The 23,351-nt window shown below is 39.1% G+C and overlaps 1 protein-coding gene across 2 annotated transcripts in view; it reads right to left on the bottom strand.

Annotated features, from left to right (window-relative positions):
- The window catches only part of LOC139971294 (bromodomain adjacent to zinc finger domain protein 1A-like), a 30,348-nt gene extending 9,911 nt beyond the window's left edge, over nt 1-20,437 (bottom strand). The window contains exons 1-19 of one of the 2 annotated variants that reach the window (XM_071977624.1): nt 19,801-20,437; nt 18,481-18,756; nt 17,720-17,896; nt 17,366-17,470; nt 16,115-16,202; nt 15,215-15,401; nt 12,372-12,628; nt 11,958-12,053; nt 11,611-11,749; nt 10,704-10,856; nt 10,402-10,497; nt 9,371-9,595; nt 8,814-8,979; nt 6,874-8,224; nt 5,805-5,995; nt 5,327-5,484; nt 4,912-5,001; nt 4,025-4,266; nt 2,866-3,398 (exon numbers count right to left, since the gene is read on the bottom strand). In XM_071977624.1, the coding sequence (XP_071833725.1) occupies nt 2,866-3,398; nt 4,025-4,266; nt 4,912-5,001; nt 5,327-5,484; nt 5,805-5,995; nt 6,874-8,224; nt 8,814-8,979; nt 9,371-9,595; nt 10,402-10,497; nt 10,704-10,856; nt 11,611-11,749; nt 11,958-12,053; nt 12,372-12,628; nt 15,215-15,401; nt 16,115-16,202; nt 17,366-17,470; nt 17,720-17,896; nt 18,481-18,756; nt 19,801-19,913 (4,643 nt within the window). In that variant the 5' untranslated portion in view covers nt 19,914-20,437. The remainder of the gene's footprint in view (nt 1-2,865; nt 3,399-4,024; nt 4,267-4,911; nt 5,002-5,326; nt 5,485-5,804; nt 5,996-6,873; nt 8,225-8,813; nt 8,980-9,370; nt 9,596-10,401; nt 10,498-10,703; nt 10,857-11,610; nt 11,750-11,957; nt 12,054-12,371; nt 12,629-15,214; nt 15,402-16,114; nt 16,203-17,365; nt 17,471-17,719; nt 17,897-18,480; nt 18,757-19,800) is intronic. The other variant, XM_071977626.1, reaches the window with a different exon arrangement.
- Nucleotides 20,438-23,351: the final 2,914 nt, after the last annotated feature.

Raw genomic sequence — 23,351 nt, 5'->3', positions numbered from 1 at the left:
GAAATGGTAAGCAATCTATGCCACCAGATTAGACCTCCACCTGTCATTAATATTTTGCTCTCACATCCTGAAGCTGCATGCTACATATGGATTTTTTTCCCTTTCCTTTTCTTCTCCTTTTGCGAGATCATTTAAAACAAAAGTTCTAGATGGCAAATGATTGTAACCTAAATATTTCTATAAGTCACAAATTTAAACATAAAACTGAAAAAGTGGAGAACAATGGAATCACAAGGTTTTGTGCAAATGTCATGCAACATAATTGCTAATTGCCTTTTTAATATATCGAATCACGGGGACAATTAGTCCTCCTGTAAATTTAATATCAACTACCCATAAAGACACTTTGAGGCCTAAAAGTCCCTATAGATGCTACAATTCCAAAGCCTGACTTGCAGTATTGTTGAGCTTACTTAGATTAAGTTAGATGTGGTTGGGGATGCAATATTTGTTCATTGACAAACTTACACTTGTTTGTGCTGTTGGCTTGAAGTAATAAATAGATTGTCAAAATGTCAAATGACCCCTTTTGCTTTTGTCCAGCAAAAGCTATGTCAGCCCTGGAGTGGTATTTATTCCCTTATTGCATCAGCAGGGAAACATATAAGGTTTATCCAATGACTGTGTAAAATTATACAAACAGCCATCTTATACGCAATGAGAGATTACAATGCTTATTGCTTAAATTGGTAAAATTTGATGATTATTCTTGAGAGTATTGCATCAGGATATGGAAGGTTATCATGATATGGAGAGCATAGTTGATCAATGGTTATACTGTTGTCCTAATGGATGGACTGAATGTATATCTGCCTCCCCCCCCCCACCTCTCATATTACTCCCATCTTGAAATTTCTCCCTCCCAGTACACATGACACTTCTAAGGCTCCAAGGTTACTTAGCAACCAGGAAAGGAACTGCCTGCCAACCTTCTTCATTTGTTCACAGCAACCTTTGGTACAACACAAAACTTAATCTTTCTTTGGGTTATGCATAACATTTCAGGAGTATTTCTGGTCCCAACAACACATTTTTCTTCCCTTAAATGGTCCTGACTTGAAGGTTTCTAATATCCGACGACTATGAATTTATCATACAGGTGACCATTCCTATTACTTCTCTGTCTCTAAGAACCCTCAACCTTAAAAAGAAGGTTTGGACGTTTTAAGCAATAGATCAGGGCAGACACAGAGATTGTGTTCAACTGTAGAACACATTTATGTACATTCAGATGTAAATCACTACTTTAAAGGTCAGTTTTAAGGACAAAATAAGACAACTTTAAATGAAATAGACAATGAGTCAAGTTCACGCTGTCACACACCAGAAACGTTTTCAGTCCTTTTAAGAAGTTTAAGAAAAGTTACAGCTAACATGTTTATGCTCCTGCTCCCCTGCATCTCATTTATATTCATTTTGGGTAAATTTACCTATTTGACAAGAGCTTAACAGGGCTGATCAAAGCAATTGTAGTGTAAATAAATTCTTCTTCGGCATTGAAAGAAAACAAAAAAGGAAAATTTGTGTAGAGCCAAGAATAAGCATGCAGTTTGCAAGAACTCAAAACTGTTTGTAAAAGAGGAGAACAGAACTTAGGATATATGGCAAAAACAAAAAGGTTGTTAATAATTATAAAAATAATAATACTACAAATAACCATGAGAAAAATGAGAATACAATTATAGCAAAGATGCATGTCTTTTTCATAGCAAAACCCATCTATGATGACAAAACTATATATCAATATTTCATGAAGTGTGAAATCCAGCAACAAAGAAAATGAGAAAAAAAAGGGGGATAAAACATCTCAAATTTCCTCTGCATTCATTATAGATGCTAAGCTATGCATCATTTGGAAGGCTAAGCAAATAGCCTAAAAATACCCTTGTGGATGCTGCTATATACATATCTTGAAATGGTCATGTCATTATTGTTAATGTTTTGCAGCTTTTGTATTTTTTTAAAATTTTTGATCACTAACCAACACCGCTCACTAATGGTGTAGCTACTGACCAATGCTCAGGGCCATATTGGTCAGGATTGGATGTCATGACCTTTGCATTTAATATGTATAGTCACGGTCAGTATGCTCAGTTTTAATATTTTGTAACCAATGCATATAAAGCAGACATACTTAAAACAAACAGCAACAGATCCTCTGTATTGTGAGCCTGATCCACAATTCCTTGTTACAATCTTATTTGCTACACAGGTGGACCATTATCTCATTGGCTGCTTCGGCTACCAAGAATCTACAAGTTGCCTCTTGCATTAAAACAGATTTTCTGGATACAAGCTCGGACGAACTTACCTTCATTCTTATCGAGATGAGAGAATAGTGCATACTTCTGAAAACCATGAAACCCTGATTTAGGGTAATGATGAGAGCACTATATCCTGCCTTACCGACCAAGTGCTGAATATTACACAGTTGCTTGCTCATGTCAAACAGGTACAGAATGGCAGGAAAGAATCTCCTTTTCTTAAAAGTACTAAATAGTTGGCACGGATATGGTATATGATTTTTAAATCATACCAATAAACTTAGAAACAAATAAATATCAATTGATCTCTCCAATCACCTGATAAACTATGCTCATACCAAAGCACCAGAAATTCCCCACACCATACACATAAACAGTTCAAGTACATGCCACATGGATTAGCGAGCCATAAATTCCATTACCACCACTAAGAAATGTTGTCACCAAATGCAGAAATGTGGACATTGGAAGGTTAACAGCGAGTAAGCACCCCATCATTATGATATTTAGAAAGGAAGAAAAATCCAAGACGTCAGATGAGCACAGACATGTAAGAAGAAAAAGAGAACGAAGAAAAGGAAATAACATGACAGGTACTCACTCCTCTGAACTTTCAACATCATCAGCAGGTTCATCTTTCTCTTCAACTTCTTTTCTCCTTCCTCCTCCTCTCCTGCCTCTCGGAGCAACCACCTTCTCCTTGACAGCAACAGCTGTTGCTTTATTTCCTTTGGCTTTTGTACTAACTGGTGCTGGCTTGGCCTTTGCTCTACCTCTCCTCACTTCCAGCTTAACTGCTGGAGCTTTTTCCTCCTCCTCTTCTTCTTCCTCCTCCTGCTCCTCCTCTTCATCTTCTTCATCATCCTCTTCCTCACCTTCCTCCTCTTCTTCATCCTCCTCCTCCTCCTCCTCCTCATCTTCGTCCTCCTCACCTTCATCATCCTCTTCATCTTCTTCCTCCTCGGATGAATCATCAGAATCACTGTCATCATCGTCTTCTTCCTCGTTTTCTTCTTCTTCTTCGACTTTTTCCTCGGCTTCCTCGTCAAAAGTCTTGCGTCTTGTTTTCCTCGGTGCTCGCTTGACAGCTTTCGGGGTACAGTCCTTACAGAACCAGTCCCCTTTTGGAACATTCTGTAAGGTAAACAAGGTAAATAACTGAGAGTTACTGAAAGAAAATATGGCATTTAAATGAAAGACATTCTATTCCACAATGCTAGGTGAAAATGCCATTTTAAAACTTTGATCCTTACTATAGATAAGATTATTCTGATGGGCTTTTTTACCAGACAGCCTGTTTTTCTCTCCAGGAAATCAATATTGGTAGCTGGTTTATGACATCATCATAATATATATAAATCAATATCCTTACCATCCCTTTAACAATCTTTTTCTGATTTTTCCTTGAGATGTGATTTAATTGTAATGTTTGTGTCATATCAAATTTTTTTTACTACCAAGATGATACTATTGGGCTCACTAATGGGACAAAGAGTTAAATTACAGTAAATGTATTTCTTTTACACTCCATTTCAACACCTGCTATTGTTCAATGATCTCTGTTGACAGGTCACTCTAGCATTTTAAATTATCCAACTTGAATAATAACACAAAACCCAAATAACATCCTTCAAACTGTCACAATAGTCAGCTCCCAAAACCCAACGGAAATAACGCAGAGATATGACCGAGTACAACAATATCCAGAAAATTGGAAGTGATGGTAAGTAGCCTACAAAGTGACATGATGGGAATCGAACCTTTAGAGGTGGCTTCAGACAATACATGTGGTGACCTCTGTCACAGTAGTCACATAACAGCATGGCCTCTGCGTCCCCTTTGCGGCGACAGATGCGGCAGCGGGCGTTGAGGATGGACTTGGACCAGAGGATGGACTGCTCCAATGTTGAGAGGTGAAGGAAGACTTGAGAAAGGCTGGATGAAGCCATCAGTGATTCCTCCCAACATTCACGACAGGTTTTCTTCTGTTTCTTTTCATCCGCTACGCGACCAATGATAAGGCAAATTTCAGAGAACATAAAACTACCAGAAACATTTTCAATATCGGCCCTTAATTTTTGCTTGCTAAAGAATGCTTGAAGTTTTCAAAAAGCACTGTCCTCTAATTATTGGAAATAACTAAGGAATTAATAGCTGGAACAGGATTCGCGCCAGTTCTAGACATAAATCACGTTCCATTGTCTAAAATTACCCAGTCAGTTTTCTGTTATTTGTTTACTTATGTAATTCTTCTTCTTATTATTCACAGACATACAGAAGTCTCTAGTTAGACAATTAAAAGTCTCAGGCTTTGAGGGACATATTTAAATTGCCAAGTTTGACTGGCCATTCATCGACTTTCTGGCATATTGCGGGGACAACACTGATAACCTTTAACACCGTTTCATGCTAGAGGCACCAAGTCTATCCCCCCATCCCCCCCCCCCCCACTTTGCAGCCTAGAACTTGGTCTGAAGCCATTATTATAATATATTGTTGAAGATAGCTAGTAAACCAGTTAAATTACATCCTTTTGGATGATATTTAAGTCCAACTTGGACATGTCAAGGACATTTCTCAAGTCACCTGAAAGAATCTAATTAAAAGTGCATCATTGATTATGAAAGGGAGTTTAAGCCAACGATACCTTCATCTTTTTCTTTGTCTGCTTCCTCTTCTTCCTTCTCCACAATTTTCCTCGCTCGTGGACCAGATCTCTTCACTTCTTCATGAATGCCTGATGACACAAACCAAACAATACGATCATTTCATCGGTGGGAGTTTTGGGAGATTCTAAATTAGCATGATAGATATGTCACAGACACAAGCAAATTCATACCTACATCAAGTTCCATATACAAGCTTGGTAATGTGGACGAGAGACTAGATATTTGGCATGCACATATCATTTGCTTCCTGGATGTGTTAAAATTGCAATGGCTGTGGTTATGTCTATCTCAACATCCATCATCGTAACCACATAGAGCTCTCTCTCTCTTTTATAATTTGGACCGGTAACAAGATCTTGAAAGACATAAATCCTCTCGAATTAACATTCTCACCTAGTGGCTTGATGAGGTATTTATCGTGCAGCCCCTGACAGATCTGCAGCAAGGCACAGGCCATATCCCTCACCACGTTATCAGTGACTGTGGGAGTACTACATCTGGTGCTGCTCGGTGACCCAGTGGGCGTCTCAGATCTTTTCAACTCTGAAATCCTGCAGAGAATAGAACAATTGAACAAAATGTCAGGTTCTCATCTCTTTGACGATTCATGTTCTTCTCTCATAAGAGCTCCATTCTAATGAGATAATGACCACTAGTAACTCTGTCAACAAAATAAGTAGCTTAAATTTTATCAATGGTATTTCTACACTACATTTTCAATTCATTTTTACTACTGATCAATGATATACAATCAGGTCTTAATGGGAACCGATATATTGGCTTTCTCCATTTTAATCTCATAATGGACAAATCAATCCCACCATCAATGGGCTCATTGTGTGACATTTCGTTTTGTTCTTAAATACCTTACCTATCTTTCACCTTGAGGGCAGCGCTCTTCTTGGAATGTTCTAAAAGTGACGGCTCTGAGATGGACATGTCCAAGAAGTCACTGTCGTCCATCAAAGACCGGGCCCATAATGGACCCCAGGATATCTCATTACATTGCCTGTCGTAGGACCCCTGTTCGATTGCAGCAATCCAAGATACCCGATCCTTCACCTGTAGAGCAAACCCAGACGAATAACAGCTAGAGTTAAAATGGCATTGATGATTATTGCCTCAGACAAATGTATGATGCTCAAATTAACTAACTGCTCTGACAGCAAAAAAACTTCATCCCTTGACAAATTTGATATTCTTTTGGGTCCATTCTAGAATAATGCCATTACCATCATCCATCTTTGCCCCTGCCCTGCTTGAGTCCAGCATAGGCTTATGACCTCAGTAAATATCCACTAGGTCTTTGCCCCTTTGAACCAAGCCTAAACCACTATTCTTATCAACAAACTGCTATGGTAACATCATTTTAAATCCAGTCTAGAACAATGTCATGAAATCATATCTTCTTATCCTGTTATGCCCGCTTGACCCCAGCCTAAGCTACTGCTTTTACTGATGTGCCAATCTTTGTGCTCCCCTTTTGAGTACAAACTACCATTACGAACAAACCATTTCTGCCAATCCTTCTTTAATACCAGCCTACACTAACTGCCCTTACAAACATATCATTTTTTGCTGTGAGCTTTTCAAGCACGACAAAGACTGTCTTTGCCGATGTACCATTTTTGCCGTGCTTTTTCAAATACAGCCAAAACTGCTGCCATAATCAAAGTAACATTTCTCCTGTGCCCTTTTTGAATCCAGTCTAGTCTACAGTTTATTAAAATCCAATAGTTACATAAATTTTGCATACAGGAGACAACTGCCATTACCAACATTCCATTGTTGCCTGCTACTTATTATTAAACCCTTTCATACCAAATTGAAGAGTAATGTGTACCACTCAGCCCTCGATGATAACTGAATGATGTGAGTGACAGCTTCACGGGAAGATAAAAGTCTAACATTAGGAAGGAAACAAGTAAAGTTTACACTACCTTGATGATTCCTAGACCACCCTGCCAGACTCTGTCCTCCAAATCTAATATGGCTTCCCTGAGTAGTAGTTCCAAAGTCTCGTCACCATCTGCCTGGTTGGACACCAGGCCCTTCTTTCCACTCGTCATTTTGATGACCACCTGACGGGGGGTCGATGGCGCCTTCTGTGCTGACCATGGCACCCCGTCGCCGTCCACCCTAATGCCTGCAAGGTAGTTTTCAGGAAATGCTTCAAAATTCTGAGCTATCTTTCCTTTCTGTTGGCTGAGGTGTAATTTTAAAGCACGTTCTCTGAATCCCCGGCTATTCAAACTAGCTAAGAGGGCATCGAGCTCTTCGCTTTTGTGGTAGTACGCCCAAGGCACGATATCCTGGTTTGTGGCGTCTTCCTCCGAGGCAGGTAAATTCTCTTGCTTCACTGGTGACTGTGGAGTCTCTTTCATATCTTCGTCTCCATCTGACATCCCCTTAGCATCTTCGTGCTCTACCTTCCCGTTCATCAGCTCCTCTTTCACGTTTCCCTGATCGTCTTCCCGACTCTCCTCTTTGGTCTCAGCTTCTTCTTCTTTAAAACTGTTCTCTTCTTTATCAACTGACACTTCCATCGTTTCAACTGCCTCTTCCTGCTTGACATCAACAACCTCTTGCTCTGTTTGCATTTTGTTGGAATTTAAATTATTTTCTTCAGTTTCTTGGTTAGATAACACCCCGTCTTTGACATCTTTCTGACTGGGATCCCCGTTGACCTCAACCTCTCCTTTGTTTTCTTTATTGCTGTCTTCGCTCACGCCGGAGGAGTCCTGGTCGTCCTTCACGTCGTCGGTGGCGTCGTTGGCTACATCCTCCTGGCCTGTCTCTGCCGCCGTCTCTTTCATCAGCACCAGGGAGTCCATTCCGTCCATCAGTTCCTTATCAAATTCCACAAACACTCCCGGCACGGCCTGGAATATCCAGTACCGCCTGAAGATCCTATCCTGACCTACAGGGGTCACGCTGTACCTTGTGGAAAACTCTGTCAGGTTCTTCTCGTGTTCTTCCTTCTTCTGAAGAAACTCCTCCTTCTTGGCGGCGGATTCCGCTTCTTCCTTCACCCGTCGCTTCTCCTTCTCCTCTGGTGAGAGCTCCTTCCCTAATTCCTCCAGCATGAGTTCTGGAGGTTTCGCTGTGTTTCGAGACCCGCCCGGAGATTCATCCTTCAAATCACCGTTCAAATCGGGCAGGTCACCGTCTCCCTCCCCTCCTTGCATCTCAGCTGTTTTCTTTTCCTCCTCGGCTTTCTCTTGTGCTTTTCTATGCTCCTCCATGACTTTAAACTGGGTCCGTGCCCTTTCTTCCAGCTTCCTCTTGTACCTGACGGAATGAAGAGAGAATGACAGTAATTCTTTACCAAATGCCACTTACATTGTGAAGAAGAATCTATTATGTTGTAACAAATTAATAATTTGTTATAGCAAAGGGAATATGACAAAAGAATATTGATGACTCTCCTTGTTGCAACAGAGATGACAGTTCAGATAAGTGCGCACACACACCTGTTCAGTTCTCCAGTGTTTAAGACTGAAGGAGATACCGAAAATGACCTTCAAAATATATATAATTCAGGAATCAATTTTTTACTGTTACCAGGTAAACATAGATAGTAGAATTATCAACATGATACTTTTGCACCCATTTACACATTATCAGATTTTAAAGTGTATCACATATATTGCATAGGCCATATCATTCCCCCATTATACACCTTAATATACAATACAATGTATTTCAGATCAATCCAATCAAAATTTCTTTGTCCACGTCTAAACAAAACTCAATCCAGGGTGCTTTGTATATTGAATTTACAGTGCAGACACATGATGAAAACAGAAAACAACTACAACAACAAGTTTGTTGTTTGAAATGCATATGGAACAAATTTCTGAGGACAAAATGTACTTACTTAATAGTCACTTCTTCCTTCTCTCTGAGTTTTTCAAGTCGGCAGATTTCCTTCCATTCCTTTTTGGTCACCTGCCATTGGTCCCAGCTTTCCTCAATGATATCCCTTATGGTAACATAACTCAAAATCTGGTTGCAGAGTGTGTTGATGATCATCATTCTAGAATCTAACAGAAAGAGAGAGAGAGAAAGAAAGAGGCAAGGGGATCAGTAATTTGACAATGGCAACCTAAACAAACAGAAAGTATTGTTGTCCAAGTTCAAGTTTTATGTGTGGACACATTGAATAACCATGATTGAATAACCATAGGACAATGGATTGGGAGTCATAATGCTACAAGAGTGTGGCTTGTTGCTCAACTATCAGTAATGTGTTCCCTCAAGATATCCCAAGTACTGCAGTTTATCAATGACATCACAGCTAATCACATAAACCTCAGTTTGCCACTCAAGCAATGCTCACACTCAGAGGCAACCAGTAGAGTATTATTACCAAAGACTGAAAACTGACTCAAACGTTCGTACAAACCACAATCATATCTCATGATCAATATTTACCTGCGTTTAGATCGTAAACATTTCCATTTGTGAGAGCTTTCAATATGGCCGGTTCCTTCAATCGTAGTTCCAAGCCGGGGTCGTCGTGAAATGTGTATGCACCTCGCTGTTGATAGCGCCATCTAGCATCCATCGCACTGGTTTCTGCTCCTGAAGCTAGTAGATGAAGTCTTAGCACCTCTGAGATTGTGGTTGATTCCAGCGGCAAATTGCGCAGTGGAGTCCCTGGTGATGCAAGTTATTGACAAGAATGCTTTTCCTCACTTGTTATGATCAATGTTTGCTCAAATCCCATTTTACAATTGTATTTTAATGTTATATATCATAATGTTATGTTTAATACATTTTATGTGTTAATATTCAGTTTACTGAAAATTTACTCAAGTTCAACCTTTCAACCCTTTTTTCAGGAAGGTGAAGCAGATTAAATAGGATATCATACTGTAACTACATAAGATTCCCTTAAAAGACAATTTAGGGCACCCATGTAATTATTCAAGGCCTCAGTTTTAACGCACATCAGAAATCCATATATATCGGAGAGAACTTTGTCTTATTTCAAATAACTATCTGAAATTTGTAGCATTAGCAAATATATTTATTCAAACAAGTGACCTAACCATCTCTTATAGTTGCCACTTACTTAATACACTCTACTGCACCGTGCATTATATTTCTACATATGACACACAACTTGCTAACATTTCTATGAGAACCTGAAATTAAGAACTGGCATGATCTGTTCCAACTTCAAGCACAACAGACTCTATTGAATGCTTTTCAATTAAATGAGGGCTACGATTAACTCTCTAAATGACTGAGGGGGAAAGGAACAGCTTCTTTTAAACAAATCCCCGCCCCCCACCCCTCTCTCTTACACCCCAAAACACAATCATCTGCCTCAAGCAATATTGACCTGGCAACTACAAGATATAATTGGCATCACATATCACATTTTCTGAGTAAGTTTTCATGCTTTTATCCATTCCAAGCATTGGTATAATTTAATGCTATAATTAAGACATGTTTACCTTGATGTATCTGAGACCAAATCAATGCTGATGAGGCAGCCTTAGACAGGGCAGCATATGTCGGGTCATCCTCATTCAAAATCTCGGCCAGGTCACCTGAAATGATGAAGAAGAAGGAAAGAATTTTCAAAATAAAACTGTAGATTGAGATGAGGAGTAACAAAGGGAAAGGGCCATACGACGGTCACTACTAACAACATAATGTTATCCAAGCATGATGTGACTTATAAATTATGTAAATTGTGTATGGTATTAGCTGGTATGGTGTATGGTACTAATGTGGTGTGTGTTTGGTAACCGACCTAAAGAAGTATCTCCAGCGTGCTCTTTGAGGTCGACTTTCTCGTCTTCTTCTTCCTCATCTTGAAGATGGAATATGCTGGACAGAAGGAGCTTGAGGAGGTCATAGAGGGCGCCATCCACTTGGTGACTGAACAACGCCTCTTCGATGGTTTCTGAAAGAGGGATGACCAGAACTTTGTAAATAGGGTGATGACAATGCAGAATGGAGATAGCTTAAATCAAAATATTGAAGCAATGAACTAGCTATGCTAATTGAAATGCAAGGCTGTAAACAAGCAATGCAGGATTTACAGGAATCATCCGTTACAACACACAACATCAGCTTGATTTCCCACACAAATGAACACAAACATGTCAGTTAAATGAAAATCAGACAAAATAGTGACAAAAAGAAACCAAAAATAAACAAATATTAAAAGAGCAAAGACAGAATTCATAATTTGTCTACTACAATAGGGAATAATTTAGTGTACAAATTTTGTAGCTCAGTTTTGACGGCTGTGAACTTGTGTTTCTTATAAAAAATACTATGATTCTGTGTACAAAAACTGCTATGCATCTTTGCACTTGCATAGCAGTTTGCCCAGTTTTACGTCGCTTTTTTGTGATGCAACACCAGATAAATTATTCACTGTACATATTCACTTAAAAAAATACTATGATTCTGTGTACAAATACTGCTATACATCTCTGCCCTTGCATAGCAGTTTGCCCATTTTTACGTCGCATTTTTGTGATGCGATACCGGATAAATTATTCACTGTACAAGAGGACTTGAGGCCAGTGATATCAGGAGTGCATGTGAACACATCGCACAGTTCATTGGTATATTGACACACAATTAGTGCTCATATCAAGCGCGTAGTCAATCATGGGAGGTGACTGTCATGCAAATGAACTACGAACCAAGAGTTATGCCTTCTGGAAACTCTTCCTGGACGCTCAGTTGATCACCAAACGAAAACAGAAACTCCATCAACATCAATGCATCTCCAAACAGCTTCTGAGGTATCTTGCATTTCACTGGGTTAGGCTTCGGTAAGTCCTGCAAACAGCAAGAGAAAACAAAACATGATTATCCTCATTTCTGCCAATTTTTTCCAAAACAGATGAATACTTTTTCAAAGAGGTAAGAAAAATCACAAGAAGTTATGATCTAGTGTGTGACTGTCAATCCCCGTCTACAAGTTTGTAGATGAGACCCTCTAACCTCCAAAAAGGTTTTGGACACTGGAGTGATGTAGAACTCTTACCTTCAAATCATCACACTCCAGGTCTTCTCTTGGTTTGTTCCATTCTTTTAGAAACTCCTCCAACTTCTGTTTTTCCAGTCTCAGGTGCTCTCTCTCCTGTTAAATAAAACAAAACAACAAAACAATACTATCATAGACAATCCAAAAATAGCTTTCCAGTCCCTCTCTCCCTCTCTTTAATCCACCAAATCACTCCATGAACTTTTTGGATGGACACAACAACATTTTTCTATCTGACTAAATGGTTCATAACTTCCAGTACCAGGATCTAGCCTGGAATACCTCTTTGGTGATACGGCGGGTTATCCAAATAAGTGCAACTAGTACATGGATTGGGACAGAATGAAGCAAAATTACATCACAAAATACTGCCTCAGGTGACAGCTATTTATGTTCCACCTTCACAGAGCCTACCTTTTTCCTCTTCTCTTTGTCTTCCTCAGCTGCTCGCCTCACTTCCTCTTTCTTGGCGGCCTTCTCCTCTTGTTTTTTCTGCCTCACTATGTCACGTTCCTTCACTTTCTCTTCGATCCGTCTCTGTTTCTCTTGTAATCTCATGTCCCTCAGCTTCTGTTTCATCGCTTCCCTCTCTTCTGGTGTCAGTCGAACTTTCTTGGCTTTGTCGTCCGGACTCTGGCTCTTACCCTTCTTGGTTTTCTCTTTAGATTTCTCTACACAACAGAACAAGACAAAATATGGAAATAAAATGTGCTGATTGCACCAACAAATCAATCTAGCTGTATCAATGACCAGAAGAGGCCGCAAATGACCCAACTCCATGAAGAGAAAGTTAGTAATATTTAAACAACTTAACAAGAAAGCCAAGAGGTTTAGTGATTCCTTGCCACATTTTATAAGAGAAGGTTCTTGGCATAATAAGGTGGATGCACCTACCACCTATGAACCTCATTCAAGCTTTGTTTTGGAGATATCCTCTTTAAAACGCTTTAAGACAGAACTCTGATGATGACGAAACACCTTGGAGCTTCACAGAAAATAATAGGCTTCTTGGACTTGATAAGCTTAAAATATGAGCTATGATGTCCCTTTAAGCTTTAAATTATCATGTTTTCCAAACTGTCAGACTTACATCTCTGTTGATCTGAAGTCACCTTTGACATATTCGAGCAAGTATGAAGTTCATTCAACCTTCACCAATTACAACCTTTTTAAGAATTTAACCAAATGGTGACTATGGAATCAGAAAAGGTCTTTTACTCAATAATTGGATCCATACACCATATATCAAGTTCTTCCGAGCTTTGCTATGGAAGTTATATAGTTTATAAGGTTTTGTCCTTTGACCTCAATTTATTTATGACCTCTAAATAAAACACTTGCTAAGATGAATTCATATAAAATTAACAGTTTACCCACTGTACTGATTTTGAGTTACCATGCTTAAAAGGTTTCAGACTTTTCTTTCTGCTGACCTCAAATGACCTTTGACCGCCACAAAAACAGTACGTATCTTGTACTGATTAAGGTGGATCTACTTACAAACTACGAGATTCATCCAAGCTTAGCTGCGGAAGTTAGATAGTTAACAAAGTTTTCACACTTTGACCTCTGGTGACCTCAAATGACCTTTAACCTCTATGAAACACACCACAGTGCTTGGTCACCACAGTGCTTGCACTCACTAACATATTGAGTTTGAAGTTTAAGATTTGTCTATGAAGTGTACGAAGTTTTTGTACTTTGACATCTGAAAACCTCAAATGACCTTTGACCTCTACTGGAAACAAAAGGGTTCTTGCACTCACTAAGGTGGATCCACATGTTTAGTATGAAGTTGATCCAAGTTTTGCTTATGAATTTGTAAGGTGTACAAGGTTTATAGACTTTGACCTTTGGTGACCTCCAATAACCTTTGTCCACCACTGATATAAAAGGCTCTTCTACTCACTTAGGTGGATCCACATATTGAGTTTACAGTTCATGCAAGCTTTGCTTATAAACTATGGTTTACACTACTCTCAGATTCCGACCTCTGGTGACCTCAAATGACCTTTCACCAAAACAGAAAACAATAGGGTTCTTCTACTCACTAAGAAACATCCACATACCAAGTATGTAGTTGAACCACCATTCACTTTCTGAGTTAGAGCATTTACAAGCCACAGCCTCACACAAACATACATAGGCAAACACATACCCACACCATCATCGTCACATAGATTCCCTTTGCCCTCGACAAGGAAACAAAAATGTAATATGGTTCCTCATATGCACTAACTTGGGAAGGGATAGGAGAGGAAGGGGGAAGACATGTAACATCAACACTACAAATACAAACAGTATTAAAATTATCAACAACACTGTGAATACATTTCAAAACACCTTCACACACTGGAAACCTTGATGTATTCTTCCAATGAATTAAAGGACCAATACATCATCAAGCAAAAATCATGTACTGTTTTAACATTTAGTTTACAGTTTTTGAGGTATCAGGCAACTTTTAAGTTATATTGATCATACGTACAAATCAATTACAAAATCAATTACATATTTTGCATTGTGTAGGAATTCTTGAATCTGTGCGCCATTTTGTCCTGTGATGCTCGATTAACTCATTCCCAGACTGTTTGTCCACAACCTATGCTGCTCAGTCAACTATGCAGAGGAATTCTTTAGAGTTCAAAGTGAACAAACAAGTCCTTGCCAACATGTAGGCATGTGCTCACACGTATTTGTTTTATGTGCAGAATACATAGCCTACTTACTATGTGAGTGTATAAGCTCAAAGTCTGATTTCTGTTGTACTACTGTCTTTGGTCTTCTGGTTGTGTGTGTGTGCGAGTCACTGCACCATGTGAATTAAATGCACAACTATTGCCTGCCATCCCAGTATTACAATTTGTATAGCAAGTGACCTTTCTCTGCTTGAATTGGTCATAGGACATGTGTAAAACCTTCACTGGATGATAACAGGATTCTTACAAACACAAATCCTAGACCACCTAGGTTCTGTTTTAACAAACTTTCCCCTGATGGGTTTAGATAGGATTTTCACAAACATGTGGTGAAATCATATTACCATATGTGTGCTCATTATGATATATGCGGTATATTCGTATCCAAGGGATACAGCATTGCAGTTTGTTTTCTTTTGAAAACATTTTTTGTCTCATTTTAGTCCACCCACTCACTTCCTGTTCTTATTATTATTTTACACAATTGACTAAGGCCAATGTTCTTTTTGCTGATGTGATGCTAAATAAGGGTAAATTACGATAAAAATAAGAACAAACCTTTTTTCTTGAGCTTAGCTTCTTTCTTTTTCACCTCAGTAAGCGGGAGGTCATCCTCATCTTCAAATTTCTTGCCCCCATCTGACCGATTCCTCTTTGAGGGAGTGGATGCAAAATTTGGGATGGGCCCAGCAAAGAAATCTGAAAACTTCTTATTCTTGATGTTATACTTGTTTGCCACTTCAGGCTGTAAAAAATACAAACAAAATGTCATGTTGCTTTCAGAGTTACTACATGTTTATAATTGTTTTTAACTAAATATCATTGTGATTTCTCTTGTTTCGCATGATTTGCCCAATTCAATAAGCTATCCATGAATTACTATTATTTTCAAACCAGTTTTCCTTTAATCATAGATATGCTAGCAAGAAAACACAAAGCATACTAACCAAAACCTTTTTGTGAACACTTCATATTTAACATCACTTAACATAGAATCATTTTCAAATCTCCAGCTCAATCTTGTGAACAAACATGCAAACAACGAGGTCCTAAACTACTATATCAAGCTTTTCAAAATTGTACAACACTCACTTAAGCCACACGACAACTCATTCAAATTGATGAATGGTGATCACCATACAACATGTGTTTTGCGGGGTGGGGGGTGGGATGGGTGATATGACACATATTTGAAACTTCTTTTGATGATCATGGATTTTTTTATTCACTTTTATTCTTAACAGATATTTTAGCTAACTGCCAACATCATTGTGAATTCTTTCAGCAGTAGTTAATGGTATATACCAGTGTAAACTTATGTACTGGTACTCTTGCTTACAGCCTATGTACCCCCATACTTATACTTAGGGGATTTATACTTGTACTCATACAGTTGTACTCATACTACCAAGTCTGGTCTTCACAGAAATCATTCTGGCCGGCAGTGTTCTTACGTACCTTAACATTCCATTGCATGTCAATAATCTGACAGTGTTTCTTCAGGTAGAGTTTATTCTTGTCTCGGGTGTAGAGACCTTTCTTGCGACTGTAAGAGAAGAAGAGAGGAAATGTGAATGACACCTTCCAAAAGCTATAAAACTTGAGAACTTACTTCAAGGTTCCATTCTTTGTGCATTTTTAAAGCTGCAATTTGAGTTTGGTTGTAACATTGTATCATTCTGACCACACTAGTACTTAATATTCACACAAAAATGGATACTAAAACCACTTGCATAGGTTTCAAATGGACACTTTGCTATCATGAAGTTACGGTGTTTACACTTAGGTATATTATGTTTAAGATCTAGGGGCATTGACTAAACAACACAACAGTGTCACATCCTTTTTGCCTATGGCAAGGATTCAAAAAGGCACTTGCATTTTAATTTGTAGCTGATGTGTGTTGTAATTTGGCAAAAAGCCATTGGAAACTTGATTTTAGCCAGCTCTTTTAAGCATTTTCCTTTTTTCTTTAACAGGATGCTAAATTTGTTAAATTCTAGGCCTGAGAACAAATTATTAAAACTTAAATGTAACAATGTATGACATCAAATTTCTCTTCTTTAATAAAACAAGGAAGGTTCCAGAGACATGTTATTTTCTTTAAGTAAAACTTAAAGAAGTGAAGCAAATACACATCAAATGTGACAATGTGCTATAACATTGTTGATAGTTCAATGATAAAAAAACATCACATTTTTATTTGTTACATTTACACCTTAGCAACAGTGTCGCCAAAAAGAGAAAAAGAAACTGCGAGAGAATTGGAACTTTGCCAATCCTGTCAATACTCCTGCTTCAAAGACCATCGATATTGACTCAAACCTGTAGTCTGGTACAAGATTGCTAAAAACTTTGCAAACATATTTCCCTGGAGTTTCTTATCCGTTTGAAATTATTCCCCACACATCAATGAGAGTCAATGACATGAAGAGTTAAACTGATTAGAGGGTTGCAGTATTGCTGACATTGGAATATGAGCAGGTTAGGACTGGAGCATAATTGAGACCAGTGCAGCAATCCAACTGCCAACAGTGGACTTTGAAACAAGTGGTACATTCATTAGCAGCTGCATGACTATGATTTGACGCCTCAGACCTACTGGCGCATAGGGTCCCAACCAGTATACAAGTAGCCCAATCCAACACCAAATAACCTGCAATTGGACTTAATTGGAGGCAACACTGATGTCCTAATTACTGCTCTTACCTGACTTTATCAGCGCTGACTTTGTACCTCCCCGATCCTTGCAGTGACAGAACCTCATACTTGTATCCAGATGGTTGTAACGTCTTCGGCTTCCACATTTTAGGTCTGCACAGTCAAAAAGCACAGAAAAGGATTTTGTGTTGTACGTTTAGTATTCAAATTTAACATACTAAACACTGCAAAGCACATGGAATATATTCAAATTTGGAATCTGTAAAAGGTCACATTGAAAACAATCTGGTATGTCATGGTGCAGCTCATTCAATAATTAACCAGCTTCAAGCCCTATGAAAGGATGGAATGTACACCATATGAAGATTATATGTACTATAATAATTCAAGAGTTTCACTTACGTCTTTGCAACAGCTTTCTCCTCCTGGACGATGACAACTTCCGTCACTTCACCATTCTCTCCAACTATCATCACCTCATTACTCTCACTTTTGGTCGTCGACGGCGGGGATTCCTCTGCAAGCAGTTGTTTCCCATAATCACCAGGTGGAATGACCCGCTCTACACGACAAGTCTCTCTACAGATGGAAAGAAAACGATCAACTTGTAAGAAATAAAGGCAAGCCAAAATTTGCATAAAAACACATTTTCCTTGAAAACATTTCAGAAGTTGACAATCAACAAAAAAAGATCCCTGCTTTGAGTGTGTAATACTGTAAGCTTAGGCTAGAACTAATAAGCAAGACTGTGGCTGTGACTGTGGCAAGTGCTGCTGATCAGTAACTTGTACTAAAATTGTATCTCAAGAAAGGAAGTAATTTTCAATTGATTCACTTCCCTTGATACCAAGTGCAAAGAATTTTTATTTTTTTTTAAATGAAGGACAAAACCCAAACCATCATTATAGACATGACTTTTAATCTACGATACTTCCAAAACAGAGCATTATTCCTTAGTGTTTGTTTATCAAAAAGATCTCTGTCATATTTATCTCAAGGTGATAGTTTGGGTTGGTGTCCCCTTTAATCTTGGAGGTTGGAATCAGCTGCTACATCATTATAGCTTGTTTCACAAAATTCCTGTTAGTTTCACACTTCCTTTTCGAACAGTTTGATAGATTTATAGACACTTCAATGAAAATAGCATGCAAGAGAGGACCTACCTATTTCCTCTGTATGACACATCAACAATTTCACCAATAAAGTACCGGTCTCTAGCAAACACAAACACATCGTCACATATATCAGCCAGCCGTCCTCTACGAGTTAAGGTCACTAGAAACAAAATTGGGGCTTCTAAGTAGACAGGGAAGCTGGCCAAGAGTTTACGAGCACGATCTTCACTCTCCAAGGCCTCTTGATATGTTAAACCAGGGCGTGATGTTAAACTGCAGCTCCATACCAAGCTGTTGCATAAAATGGTCCTCTTGAAGAAGTCACTGCAATCAAGCAAAAACACAGAAAGACTTATTTAACAAGATTTTTTAATTTTGGTTATTCAGACAAATATATTTAAACAAAGCTATATCCTGAGTAAGCTATCCTTTTCCACACAAAACTATACATTATAGGTTGAAGCAAATGAAAACATACTAATAATGAATTGTTCCTATGAATACCAAAAAGGCTGGGCCTAACTAGTAACTGTTACATGGTTGCTAGGCTAAGTAATCTTTGAGTGTAAATCTCATTTCATGGACACTGCGAAGTTCGGACACCCAAGTCTGAAAACACCCCAAACTATAACTTCCTTTTATCGACAAATATGTACAACTTAATTTCACACGGGTCATTTTAAAGAGAAAATAATTGTAGCTTCATAGTTTTTCATGAAAAAGGCTTTTGCTATAGGTTGTCATGGTAAAATCGTGTATTTCTTAGGGGTGTCCGAACTTTGCAGTGTTCCGAACTTCGCAATACTGACTATACTACTACTAGTACTAGGCCCCTAGGCTATACCATTATCAATTAGCACAATATAATTCATTCAGAAACTTAAGTGGGGCATTTTTTTATCATACTAAACTATACAGGGCCCAACTGAAATTGGTGGTAGGCCTGGTAAGTAGTATTAGAAGTTAGGTCTAAGCATAATGGCTACTGGGCTGACAAGGTACAATTTACAAATAAATAGCCTAGGCCTAGCCTAGGCCAGAGTATGAATGTTTTGTTCAATGATAACATCAAAGTAATGGCACTTCCTTTAAAAGACGTTCCGCATACTCGAAGACTGATACTAGGTCAATTAGGCCCAGCAGTAGCGTGTAAGATGGGTTCATACTAAGAAGCCTTACTATTAAAAACGCCTAGCCTACAGGCGACAAGGTGAATACGAAGCCTAACACTAGTAACAGCTAGGCCTCTGTTGAAAGCGTAACCCAGTACCATATCCTAAGGAATAGTGAGAGTAAGACCTGTTCACTCGTAAATCAAAACAACGAAGGGGCCACATGAATCAATACAGAATTATCAATAAAACGTACTCATATTTTCGAAACACTTCATTTGTCAGTCTACAAACGAACACTTCCTCGTCAGGATCGAGATCATCGGGTGGTTTCAGGGGTTTGAACTCCCTCCTTTTCAGCAGCGGCATGGCGATTACAGCTAACGTTAACTACAACTTGAGTTAGGCTGAGTAACTATATTGCCTAACACAAATTTCAATGTGTTGAAAGCTGCCTAAATTACGCGCCAAAATCAAAGAAATGAACTATAAGACCATTGGAAACTTGTGAAAACGGATTCTAGAAATGAAAACGGCATCACTTTTCTTAACATCAAGAAGTCCAGTATCAATTTATTGAAGAAATATATCATTTGCGCCGAAGCATTTCTCGACTGCCCAACCGAATCTTCCCGGAGTGATTTCGTATGCAAGGTTGGGACAAGTGTTTAGACAAAAGTAATGTCTCTTGAGGTAGGGGGTAACAGAAAACGAGAAAAAACTCTTATTGTGAGAGACCTTAAATTCACTAACATGGTAACGTAACAAATGTAGCCTTTCGCGCTACTTCTGAGACCGATAGTGTTATCTAGCTATATTTCCTACGCGAAATTATGATAAATTCACACACTTTCTTTAGGCCACAGATCACAGAAGGCAAGTAGGCGGGGCGTACAGATATTATGCCTACGTCATTCACATACTACGGTTTAGAGTTGTTACTATTGGTGTATACGGTTGAGTTGTTAATTATTCATGTTATGCCAGCACTACTCGTTAGTGCTGAGTGCATACGTCCTCGATGAAGCCCGCTGTTATTTATTTTCAACAACAATATCGTTCTCAAACTGTGATGAAACACAAGAAACGGTGCGAAAATTGTAATTACAGAATTGTAGTACATTGTTTCATCCGAATATATTTTTCGTCTTAAAATTCATGTTTTTAGTCCCAAGACCTATTGGAGCTTTCATGAGGGCTGAGCCACGACCCCGCTACAGACGACCACTCCTGTGAATCGATGCTCAGATTTATACATGAAAGCTAGATTGGACTACCCGGAACGTCGACAAGCTCTGAAAACTGTTAATAAGGTTTCCGAAAAACCTCGCAACCAACCTAACTTTGGGTCTCGAATAGTTTGCAGGAAGCATGTTGCCTTATTAAGAGGTCATCTGTTCCCGGCCAGAATTATCACGACACACGGTACTGATTGACAAACATTAGAAGACTGCCGATGATGAGAATTTTCTGTGCAATCGAATTTTGTCGTCTCAACCATTCCCTCTCCCTTCAACCATTCTTTCCGAAAATATATTGGTCTTAGTTTTATCTTGCAAGAAAATGAACGGGATAACACATTATTATATCAGGCGAAAAGTTTCGCCGAAACTGAGTTGCTTTGTCATATGTGAAAGAAGATGATATTAGCCCTACATTACTAGGGACGGCTCTGAATGAAAACTGATGTAGGGCCATCTGATCGGACATGTGCATGCTTACATGTACTGTAAGTTCAAGTAATTAAGCTACTACTATAAACTTACAACAGTCAATGCCCCGCTGGATTTCCTGGTCCACAACAGACAGGCATGGCAGCCATGCACCACTCTCACTGAGGAATGACAGGTCGTGTGCGCAGCAATATATAACCAGTACTTCAAGCGCCTAAGTATTCTGGGCATTACTTAGCGGTCACTATAAGAAAAATCAAGGAAGACAGGCGCGTAGCCAAGGGGGCGAAGGGGGCAGCCGCCCCCCCCCCTTGAGCATATTTTTTAAAACATTTTTTAATGTTTTTATGATATCGCTAGTATTTTCAAAAGAGAAAATGCTAAGATGCAACTTACAAGGCCTGGGAAGTGCCATTTCCAGCGATCTGGGAGGCATTTTCAGCCAAAATTTTCTTGTACGCTTCGCGCCAACTATGGTGGCGCTACGCTTAGATAGTTTGCATCGCCGAATCTACAGTTTCGCCTCTCCCTTGGCAAATTCCTGGCTACGCGCCTGAAGGAAGAACATATATACCTATGAATAAATTTAACCAAGTTTTAGGGCTCGATGCAATTACGGCCATGGGCGGCGATCAGGGGGGGGGGGGACGGGGGGCATGTCCCCCAATATTTTAGGTGGGGAATATAGTATCTAATATCCCCCCCCCCCAATATTTGGTGGCATAGTTTTTTGTGGCTATAAATAGGAAATAATGCGTGAGATTATTTATCCAAATCATATTTGGCGGTGGCTAAAACTTCATCCAACACATGCTGCATGAGGTAAATGACTCTTCGTGGTCGTTTCTGTGACCTGTGACCGTATAGCATGTTGTCACTCATGATTATTATCATAATATCTGTACATCTCTTGTGTATGAGTGTATGTACGTACAATCATATATATGATCCACAATTCCACATCGATATGGGTTCACTGGGTTTTCCTTTTGGCCTGTTTCCCACAATATTTCTAACTGCTGGCGCGTAGCCAAAAGGGGGGGGGGGCGAAGGGGGGAGACCGCCCCCTCGAGCATATTTGTTTGTATTTTTGATGATATCGAAGTTTTATAGTAGCCGTTTGAATATTTGTACACCAATAAATTAACTGTGTCTGAATTTTCGAAAATTCCCTGACCAACATTCTTCATCATACTTCCCTCTACTCGTGCAATTTTGACCGGTCTGTTGGGGGTTGAAGGTTTTTTTTTGTATATTGGTTGTCCATAGATGAAATTTTGTGCAACATTATGGGTATGTTTTCAAGTGAATTTACTATTCAAATTCCGAACAAATAAATGGGCTTCAAACCTTGAAAAGTTGGGCTGACGGGTATCGTGGGGCGTTACGTAGAATTGCCTACAAAGCAATGATCCACAGGAGATGCGATGAGGTCGAACATGATGTGTGATTGGTGCACAATCTTGAAAAAGGTTATGAATGGAAAAAAAACTATTGGGAAAAACTTGGTTCTCAGGCAACAGTGTACATCTGGTTGGTCATTTTCAAGCCTGAGAAGTGCCATTTCCGGTGATCTGGAGGGCTATCAAAACCAGAAATTTTCTTGTACGCTGCGCGCCAGCCAATGGTGGTGCTCCGCTTTGATAGTGATTCGCCTGCACCCAATCAAATATCCCCGCCCCCCAATATTTGAAACAAATCGTGGCCCTGATTAGGGCGGTTACGTGGGATTCTGTGACGAAGGTGGCGCCGAAAGAATCATTTTGTCATTTCATTCAACTTACGTGCAGCTATATTAGGCCTAACGTGATTTCTCTTCCGTCTTCCTTTATTACCATTAATATAAAGGTTACATCTCTATGTTCCGACGTTTCTGTTCCGACAAAACAAATACTTCGGGACAATTTTCTTATATCCAAAAAATCGTCTGTACCAAGAAAACAAGTTTTCAGACCCCAATATTTAAAAACAAAATTGGACTCAAAATTTTTGTTTACCAACATTTTTTCGGACCAAATTTGTGGGGACCAACCCCCCCCCCCCCAAAAAAAATATATACGACCCAACATTTGTTGTGACCAAATCAGTGCTTGTGACTATAAACTGCCTGTGACCCGAAATTTGTTTGTTTGTA

Source organism: Apostichopus japonicus, chromosome 8 (genome assembly GCF_037975245.1).
Source record: "Apostichopus japonicus isolate 1M-3 chromosome 8, ASM3797524v1, whole genome shotgun sequence".
NCBI classification, from domain to species: domain Eukaryota; kingdom Metazoa; phylum Echinodermata; class Holothuroidea; order Aspidochirotida; family Stichopodidae; genus Apostichopus; species Apostichopus japonicus.
Note: the sequence above shows the minus strand (reverse complement) of the source record. Positions and strands in the feature narration are given on the sequence as shown.